This window comes from Perognathus longimembris, chromosome 1 (assembly GCF_023159225.1).
Source record: "Perognathus longimembris pacificus isolate PPM17 chromosome 1, ASM2315922v1, whole genome shotgun sequence".
NCBI lineage: Eukaryota > Metazoa > Chordata > Mammalia > Rodentia > Heteromyidae > Perognathus > Perognathus longimembris.
In genome coordinates, this window is record NC_063161.1 from 15,794,122 (window position 1) to 15,804,667 (window position 10,546).

The window sequence follows — 10,546 nt, forward strand, 5'->3', positions numbered from 1 at the left end:
AGAAAGTCCATGAGTCTCTTATCACCCATTAACTACCAGAAAACTGGAAGTGACAGTGCCCTTGCCCTGAGTTCAAGGACTACCACTGACCAAAAAAAAGAAAACAAAAACTTTTCTCATAACAAGACATTTTTCATGTAGAACTTGATTTGATTTAAAAACTTATTTCTTTCATGATTCTACTATGATGCCCTGAGTTCAAGGACTACCACTGACAAAAAAAGAAAACAAAAACTTTTCTCATACAAGACATTTTTTCATGTAGAACTTGATTTGATTTAAAAACTTATTTCTTTCATGATTCTACTATGATGCTTCACTAACAATAATAGTGTGAAAGACAATGGGACAGATCTAATCCTAATAGCCTGGGCCATGTTCTGACTTTTAGAGTCTAAAACACATTTGCCTTCATGAATTTTTTGCCCTATAAAAACATTTAAAATACATTACATTTTATGACATCTTGTTTTTATTTTTGTTTTTGGCAATATTAGTTCTTGAAGCTCAATGCCTGGCACTTGCTAATAAGCAAGGCCCCTGTCACTTGAGCTATCCCCTCCCTCCCCCCGCAGCCTTTTTTAGCTTTTAGTTTGTTTTCCAGATAGGATCTCTCACTTTTGCTCAAGTCAGCCTTAAAAGCTATCCTTCTACCTGTGCCTAAGTATTGGTATTTCAAGAGTACACAACCACTCCTGGCATGTTAACAAGATGAAGTTTCACCAGCTTTTTAGCCAGGCTCTCCTGAGACTGACACATTCATGTCTCTACCCTCCAAACATCCAGGATTGCAGCCATGAGCCTCCACATCTGGCTATGCTGTTGTGTTTCTAACTTTAGCAAAATTTGGGGATCCAGGAATTAAAATGATATCACTTCTTGGGGACCACTAATTTACTTTGAGTAAGATGTCGTGATAATATGAATTTAAATATCTCTGTGCCAATGTCAGCATGCTGGTCGTAAGAAAAGGACCATATCAAGAGAGAAGTAGACTCATGGCAGAACCTGTGTTACCTTGGGTAAGTCATTGCACTTCAGCTTTAATGTTAAAAAAAGATGGTCTTGATAATCCCACCTCTTCCATTTTTGGTCTTAGCCAATGTTATTTGCTGGCTAATCCAACAACCACCTCCAACTGCTTATCTCTTCTTCTCTACTATAGACGCTAGGAAAGCCAGTACTTGTTCTCCTAACTTTCTTAGAATATGGTACCATTAGGACCAAGGAAACATAAGTGCAAGTCCAGTCAGAGCCATGGAAAGCTTTTGTTTTCCTGATAAAATGAACAGAGGGAGCAAGAACAGAAGCAATACAAGGACTTGCCGAACAGAATGTTTGGACACACCTAGACACTAGAGGACACAATAGCAGAAACCAGTCATTTGGGGAATTCTACTACATGAAAAAAGAGTCTTTTCAAGGTATTTCATAGATTTTTTTTCCATCCCCAAAGGCATTCCTAAGTGAAACTTGTTATGATTCTGACATACTTACCACAAAAAGAAGTGGTGGCCAGTCGGCTTCTCTCCAGAGGCGGTGCCCACTTACTCCACATCCCATGGCAGGCTGGGTAGGTTACGCCCTGGCAGAAGGGTTGAAAGTCAATCATCAGTTTTGACTCCCATTTCTCTCTGTGCTTTAACCTCCAATCACTGTGGGGTGAATGGTCTTGTATTGCATATAAATGTGAAATTATGCCAGGTATTGTAATGAAAGTGATCACAAGCTTAGCCATCAACAGAGAACTGAGATGGCAGGATAGGATAGGAGATTTTTTAAAAACTGAGTAAAAGGTGTGTGTGTGTGTGTGTGTGTGTGTGTGTGTGTGTGTGTGTGTGTGTGTGTACTGTGCTGTCCCAGGCAATACCAAAACCTTCAAGGAAAATCTATCTCCTACCTCCACTAGGCCCTGCAAAATTCTGACACCCATGACACAGCCGTAATGCACTCTGGCCGCAGAAGGGATGAACATGTTCAAAGTTGATGTTAAGAAGATGGCAGCTCCAAAGACCCTAAGCAAACAAAGCATTGTGTTATTGAATGGGGCAATGATGGGTGAGGTACTTGTGTTAAACATCAGAAAGCAACCTAACAGTTTGTGAAAGTTCATTGTACAAATTAAAGAGACATTCATTAGAAAAAGAGGTGAGGTGGTGTGATCTGGTGTGTTCAAGCTAGACCCCTTGGTTTCTTTGAGCTCCAAGTTTGAGTTCATGGACCAATTATGAACATATGCATAGCAATGTAAGGATGTCTTGCTTTGATGATGTCCCAGATTGGTACAGAGTGACCACGGTGAAGGGAATTTGCTGGACATCCACCATTCTACCTGGCTCCCTCCAAATAAACATCTCTCTTACTATGATTCCTATATGTTTGAGATTATGCCTCTTGCTCTCCACACTGCTTTCAGTAGATCATAAGAGAAGCTATCTCTCTAGCCATCAGTTTATGACCTGGGACCAGCCAACCACAAAACAAGCCATGTGCCTATTCAGCACATCACTACCATCAGTACTCTGCCAGTCCCACTTGCTTTATCCTCCCTTCCCTGCCCTGCCCAGGGTTCACTGGAGGTAAAGAGAGAAGGAGGCAGTTTCTTCCCTCCTCCCACATGTTATCAGTATCGTGCTGTAAAAACCATATTATATGTGAAATTTTTTAGGGCAGAAGTATTATAAGCAGTAACCAAAGAGACCAAGGCAAAGAGACCAAAGAGACAAAAAAAATAATACAAAGTAACAATAAGAGATACAAATTAGACAAGAATGGACATAAGATGGGAGGAGTGGGTAAGAAAGTTGAAAAGGGAGATATTGGTCAAGACGCACTGTATTGTGGAATAGGGAAATGAGGGATGCTTCTGTGAATGGCAACTCCTTTGTACAACTACTTAAATATAATAAAAATGTTCACAAAGAACATAAGGAAAGACAATTGGGTTTCAACAGTTTTAGGTCTCATTGTGGTGACTTTCAAACTCTTTGACTTTGACCCCTAAACTAGAGCTCACTTTGCAGCCCAGGTTATTCTCACTCACACATAAATGTAACAGAAACAAGTTTCAATGCTATTTCCCCTTATGTTTTTATCTTATTTTCTGTCTTATTTGATTATTTTCTCGGTCATTCCTCTCTCTTTTTTTTTTTTTTTTTTTTTTTTTGGCCAGTCCTGGGGCTTGGACGTAGGGCCTGAGCACTGTCCCTGGCTTCTTTTTGCTCAAGGCTAGCACTCTGCCACTTGAGCCACAGCGCCACTTCTGGCCATTTTCTGTGTATGTAGTGCTGGGGAATCGAACCCAGGGCCTCATGTATATAAGGCAGGCACTCTAGCCACTAGGCCATATCCCCAGCCCCATTCCTCTCTCTTAAAAACAAAAACAAAAAACGCTTGTTGGTAAATCACTATGTCAATTTCACAACCAGTAAATGAATTGTTTTTTAGAGTTTGAAAAAAAATTACTCAATCAGTTTATGTAAAGTCATATGAGAAAGTTATTAGATGGGACCTGAAAATATTTGGGGTATATGGTACATCTTACAACATCTTCCCAAGTGGCCATCTTCTTGTACTTGGATGCCTCCTCTAATGACAGAGGACTCACTGCTTATTGAGACAACTCATAACTGCTAAAACACTCAACTTCTCAGACCCCTTCTATGGAACCTAAAGCATTAAAAGACACATTTGTGGATGGGGAAACCTGCCTCTAAAGCACTAAATTCAAACCTCAGTACACACAAAAAAAAAACCAACATATTTTGCCTTCTAAAGGCCAGCCCGTAATAAACACAAGATGGAACCTTTGTGGCACTTAGCATAAGTACATATGATCACAGACCATCACCAGGCAAAAGTAACTGCAACACAATTTAGTTGAATGGTTCTTATCACAGATGAGAAACTGAGCACTAGAGAAAGCAAGCAACTCAATAGAGGTAACTCAATGAGCCAGTGAGGAGCCGAGCGTGGTTTTTCTTGGCTCCAAGTGAATTGTTCCTTTGACCAAATAAACACTTAGTGAGTTGTAACTAGCACTGATTTTTTTTGGGGGGGGGAACTCAAGAGATTCAAGAGCAGGTTCGTTTGAGAGTCACATATCTAAAGAACATCTACCTGGATAGTTCCTATGTTGCATCTCGAACCCCCTAAATTGAGAACCAACTGTGCAGACTTTTAAAGGTACAGAGCTATATTATAAAAATAATAACAGCCTCAAGTAGGAGCCATTACAATAGGAAGCCAAACATTCTACTAGGTATTATGGAAAGCTGAAATCTAGGTTGGGTAAGCAGCACTCATGTCAATATATTTCTTACCTATTCGCAGCAAACTTGTTTGAAATGAAACCACCTGGAATTTGGGTTACTATATAACCCCAGAAGAAAGATCCATGGATAAGGCCCACTGTCTCTGGATCCCAATTAAATTGTGCTATCTGGAAATAAGAAAGGAGATCCAATTGGGTTGGGAAGCAAAAAATAAAGCAAAGATAAACAGCCTCAAGTAGTAACCATTATGATAGTAAGCCAAACACTCTTAACTGATATTGTGAAAAGCTGAAGTACAATCCCCAAAAGATATCCACATCAAATCCCTGAAACCTGTCATTTCCACTTTATGTAGAAAAACAGGTCTTGGGGCTGGGAATATGGCCTAGTGGTAAGAGTGCTTGCCTCATATACATGAAGCCTGGGTTCGATTCCCCAGCACCACATATATAGAAAATGGCCAGAAGAGGCACTGTGGCTCAAGTGGTAGAGTGCTAGCCTTGAGCAAAAAGAAGCCAGGGACAGTACTCAGGCTCTAAGTCCAAGCCCAGGACTGGCAAAAAAAAAAAAAAAAAAGAAAAAACCAAAACAGGTCTTTGTGGATGGTAGTCAAGGATCTTGAAATAGATATCTTGGATTATCCAGCTGGGCCCTAAATCCATTGAGAAATGTCCTTAGAGGAGAAAGTCAGAGAGAGAGAGGGAAGGGAGGAGAGTAGAGGGGAGGGAAGGTAAAAGAGAAAACACAGAGAGAAGAGAAAGGACTTGAAAATGAGACAGTGTCTGGAGTGATAGTCACAAACCACAGAGCTCCTGGAGCTCCCAGAAGCTGAAAGAGAAAGTAAAGCCCTGTCAATACTTCGATTCCAGATGTCCAGTCTCTACAACTATAGGGAAAATTTCTATTGTTTGAATCCATCAACTTTGTGGTCATTCATTTTGGTAGTCTTAAGACACTAATACAGGTGCTTCATATAAACAGTCTCATTTTGTCTGCAAAGCAGTCCATTTTTTCCATTTTCCAATACAGTAAAAGCAATGAGAACTGATGAAGAAAATGCCAGTTCTACTCTCCCACTACACAGAGGATTCTGCCACCCTCCCAAGCAGAGGTGGATTTCTCCCTGCTGACTACACCTTACTGGATCCCAGAGTAGAGAGAGCTAAGTCAGAAGCTAGAATCACTCACCACCTCTCTCTCCCTCAATCTCTTTCCCTCTCTCTCTGCTCTGTCTCTCTCTCTGTTTTTCTGTCTCTGTCTCTGTCTCTCTCTGTCTCTCTCTCTCACACACACACACACATATGCACACACACAATCAATCAATCAATCAACCAATCAATCTGAAACTCAGAGATTCTAGTTAAACAATAGTGGGCACCTGAACTGAAATCCCAAGGACTATGCACTCAAAACTGAGGTAATCAGCTCACTGCTAAGGTAGGCTGATGGAATTCAGCTCTAGCAGGGAGAAGGCAGAGCAAAAGTCAGAAACCAGTCCATGGAGAGATCCAGAAAAATGGAGCAGACTTGGAGAAGCAGATGGGAGAGTGCTGGCCAACTGGAGACTTTAGCAAAGGACTTTTCAGTTCCTATGGGGTAAAGGCCCCACTCTACACTTCTCGTAGGGCCTCTGTTCCCATCGAGGGAAGATCTAAATAGACTATTTTGCCTTCCTCAGTGGTACAGACTGGATTTCAATGTCCCTTAGGCTGGGTTTCCCTGCCCAGGCCACAAACATGCGCATGCACAGACTTGCTTTCTGCACATGGCTTTCATGAGACTACTACAGCCCTGCAGTAATCTTTTGTCAACCTGAGTTTCTTTCACTACACTTCAGTTTTTGCAATTAGCAGTCCCTGATCAGGACACAAGGGCAAAATGCTAAAGACTTAAGAGCTAAAAGCAAGTCGATTTTTATTTGTGCCCAGTACTAGGGTGCTCTCTATCAGCTTCTTTGTGCCAGGTTGGTGCTCTACCATCTGAGCCACAATTTTGCTTCTGGCTTTTTGCTGGTTAATTGGAAAGAAGAGTCTCACAAGACTTTCCACAGGTTGGCTTCAAATCATGATTCTCAAATCTCAGCCTTCTGAATAGCTAGGATTGCAGGTATGAGCCACCAGCACCCAGCTAACAGTCAATTTTGAAAGAAGTTTGGCCTTTTCCTGACTATAATGAGCAATCATATCAGGGTTTTCAAATTCTAGAATTTTTTTCATTACCATATGCCATACACTAATCTTAGGACTTTAACTTGGTGTTTGTTTGCCCATCCCATTTGTTCATTCATTTTGGTGCTTGAAGACTGAGCATGCTAACTACATTCTTTACCGCTGAGCTGCAACCTCAGCCCTAATTCATAATTATTAAATGGAAAAGTAACTATACACACATCAGTTAAAATCTCTGGAAAGCAGTGTGGAGGTTCCTAAGAAGGCTAAACATAGAGCTCCCCTACAACCCAGCAGCCCCACTTTTGGGCATCTACCCAAAAGATTACAAGAAAGAACACACTAAAGCCACCAGCACAACTATGTTCATAGCAGCACAATTTGTCATTGCTAAAAGTGGAACCAACCTAGATGCCCCTCAGTAGATGAGTGGATCAGGAAAATGTGATACATATACACAATGGAATTCTATGCCTCCATCAGAAGGAATGACATTGCCCCATTTGTAAGGAAATGGAAGCACTTGGAAAAAATCATACTAAGTGACGTGACCCAGACCCAAAGAAACATCAACGCTATGGTGTCACTCATAGGGAATAGCTAGTAAAGGAATAGGCTAGTCATGGTAGAAGACCAAAATACCCCAATAACTACACCCATATGACTACATAAGAAGATGCTAAATGAAATGAACTCCACGTTATGGAAACAAAAGTTGTGCCACTGTTGTGGTTATTCTCAGCATGCCATGTGAACTCGTACTACTTTTTTTTTTCTCTTTTTCCTTGTCAGTGTGTTTGACTGAGTGGTTTGTCTAGTTTTGGTTCTCTTGTAGTCCCTTCCTGTGGCTGTACCCTCGCTCCCACTGTGCTACATCCGAGTACTCTGGATATTGTCTGATACGGGTAGTAGAACTAGGGAAGGGAGAGGGAATACAAGGATCAAGAGACAAAGAACAAAAAGACAAACCATTCAAAAAGCAACACTTAGAAACCATTTGGTGTAAACCAACTGCACAACTCTTGAGGGGCAAGGGAAAGGGAGAGGGGGAAAATGAGGGAGGAGGTAACAAGTAAAAGGAGAAATGTACTCACTGCCTTTTTCATACGAATCTGTAACCCCTCTGTATCACACTTTGACAATAAAAAAATTTAAGAAAAATCACCCTTCTTACCACTGTTAGAATATATATCACATATTTGTATGGCTATGAGAGTTCATGTGACTCTTCACTTAACCACCTAAAAGCTAGGAATAGAGGTGCAACTCAAATAACAGAGCATCAGCCTTGGGTGAGAAAGCTAAAGACAGCATCCAGAGCCAGGCCCTGAGTTCAAGCCTCTGTATCAGCACAAGGTAGGGTGGAGGGGGAGAGTTTACCCAGTCATACTGAATACGCTCCTCTTTTTGAAAATGAGGATCCCAAAATATCTCAGTGCCAAGTGTATAGGTTTTTCCTCCATAAAACCAGTCATTTGGGAGCACTTTGTTATTCTAGCAGGCACACTTAGCTGATATCTAAGTTTTCTCCTATTTGGAGAAGAGGCAAATGACCTGCTATAAATTGGAGTTGTTGTCAGAGCTGCTAAACTACTCTCCAGGCCAGAGAGAATGGCATAAAGTATAGATTCAATTTTAATCAGTTCTTCTAAGACTCCAAGGGCAAAGCCATAGAAACTTGAGACCACAGACTATCATTGTACCTTGGGCTTATCAAAATGTCTTTTTCTATATGCCTCAAAGCAGGCTCTATTGACCTGGGCCTATCTTTTCAAGCCACAAACAAATGCAAAACAGCATCTCATTTTGATCTAGGCTTCAGCAGACAAATTTTAATTAGCTGGCCTTGCTCACAAAAGGCTGAGAGAATGCATGTGATACACATCTGAAACCTCGCTAATATACATCATTCTTTATTTAAGAAATACATAATATGCTCCTCCACCTCTATCCTCCCCTCCACTGCAATCCCCTAAAAAACACAGGATAGCTTTTTGAGATAGATTCTGCTGTGACATCAAAAAGACACTGGCTAGAAAAATGTCTATGGTGTAATTTTTCTTTGGCAGAATAATCTCAGTAAACAAACAAACAAACAAAAATACTGCAGGCCAACTAAAAACTTTTTAATGGACCAATATCAAATTTTCCCAAGCAAGTGCTTGGCAAGGGACTCATCCAGATGATACTAATCGATGTGGCAAAGAGAACACACTGCCATCTTTTCAGTCCAGAAAATAGGACAGCCCACAGCATTGGAAAGTCATAGAGAATATGAAACAGTACAGACTTTGGTCATGCAACACCTTTCAAGCACAGCTTGTAGAGTAATAATTTATAATCCTTTGGACTTTATGTTAAGAATTTAAAATATGTGGGGTGATGATCACTCAACATGTGCCATCTCAGTTAAGGCTGAGATCTGAGGTTCAAGGTTCAAAACCAGCCCAGACAGGGCTGGGGATATAGCCTAGTGGCAAGAGTGCCTGCCTCGGATACACGAGGCCCTAGGTTCGATTCCCCAGCACCACATATACAGAAAACGGCCAGAAGTGGCGCTGTGGCTCAAGTGGCAGAGTGCTAGCCTTGAGCGGGAAGAAGCCAGGGACAGTGCTCAGGCCCTGAGTCCAAGGCCCAGGACTGGCCAAAAAAAAAAAACCAGCCCAGACAGTAAAAGACATAAAAGACATAATGTTCTTAGCGCCAATTAAGCAGCAAAAATAAAAACCAAAAGTGGAACTGTAGCTCAAGGAGTAGAATGCTAGCCTTGAGCACCAAAGTTCAGGGACAGCACCCAAGCCCTAAGTTCAAGCCCCAGGATAGGAAAAAGAATTAAAAATGTTAGTTTTAATAAAGGGTTCTTAAGTTATCAACAAGTTTCCAGAGAGGTTTGTGCATGGCTGTCTCAGGTCCTGAAACACACTGTGTAATCTAGTTCTCTTTCTCTTTCTCCCTGTCCTTCCCTTTCTCTCCCCACACTCCACACAAACACATTCTTCAAACTTTCATCTTCCCACCTCACCAAAAATCCTCTTTCTCTAGGTCAGCCATCATTTTCTCTGGGAATTCTTTCATGACATCAGACTGGGCTAGATCTCCTTTAGATGAACCTGAGGATTTTGTGTATCCCATCAACAGAACAATGGAACCCCTAAATGGTCATCCCTTACTGTAAATCTCCATGAGGACAAGGGCCCAGTCTATGTGGTTCACCATCTATCCAGAGCCCAAAACATGGTTGTCACTCTACATCTTCATCCCAGCAATGAATGACTTGAAGTACTTTCACGCAGCAAAACATTTACACAACTACTATCAGAAACAAAAATCTGCTAGGGATTAATACTGACCTGAATTTCTGGTTTCCCATCCACATATACAGTGCTATTGTTGACCATTTCCACAATGGCAACTCCAAGATTGCACCGAATCCCAAAGGAAATGCAGAATCCTAACCCACTCATGATGGCGATGATATAACGTTTGGGGATGCCACAGCAATGGCAGTCACACCATGGGGGGCTTGGCCTGGATGTCTGCACTGGCCTTCCTTCTTCATTCAGCTCAATGGTATCTTCTTCTTCATTGGTCCCATCAATTTTTCTACATTAGAAAAGGAAAGGACAGAAAATGAAAGCCAAGATCAAAGGAGTAAAATATGTACTATGCAGAAAGAAAAATTATACCAAGAGTGGAAAAAATAAAAGGAAAACCAACAGTAGGGTACAGCCTGTATTTTAAAAGTTAGTATTATTATTGCAATCATGATTAATAATACTCATGTGTCAGATATTATATTGGGCTTTAGTGGCATTAAATCATTTAGATCTCATAACCACCCTGTAAGTTAATATTGTTTAATATTGTTTCTGTAAATGAGGGAACCTCATTGGAATGGAATGTAAACCCAAGTTCAGAGTTTATGTCCTGTATTGAATTTCCTGCTGAAAGAGTAATGGGTCTTTCACGTGGAAGACTCAGCTAACTATTGCCCTTCAGCTTAATTTTAGAATCACTGGAAACTTGCTGAAAAGATATTCAGACAAAAATTAAATAATTGAGCCAGGTGCTGGTGGCTCACACCTATAATCCTAGCTACTCAGG

General features: G+C 41.0%; 1 protein-coding gene across 2 annotated transcripts in view; it reads right to left on the minus strand.

Moving 5' to 3' along the window:
- Positions 1 to 10,546, minus strand: part of Slc17a8 (solute carrier family 17 member 8) — a 40,874-nt gene that overhangs the window by 20,574 nt on the left and 9,754 nt on the right. For both annotated transcript variants that reach the window (XM_048357510.1, XM_048357503.1), the window contains exons 2-5: positions 9,793 to 10,045; positions 4,323 to 4,441; positions 1,901 to 2,015; positions 1,498 to 1,585 (exon numbers count right to left, since the gene is read on the minus strand). In XM_048357510.1, the coding sequence (XP_048213467.1) occupies positions 1,498 to 1,585; positions 1,901 to 2,015; positions 4,323 to 4,441; positions 9,793 to 10,045 (575 nt within the window). The remainder of the gene's footprint in view (positions 1 to 1,497; positions 1,586 to 1,900; positions 2,016 to 4,322; positions 4,442 to 9,792; positions 10,046 to 10,546) is intronic.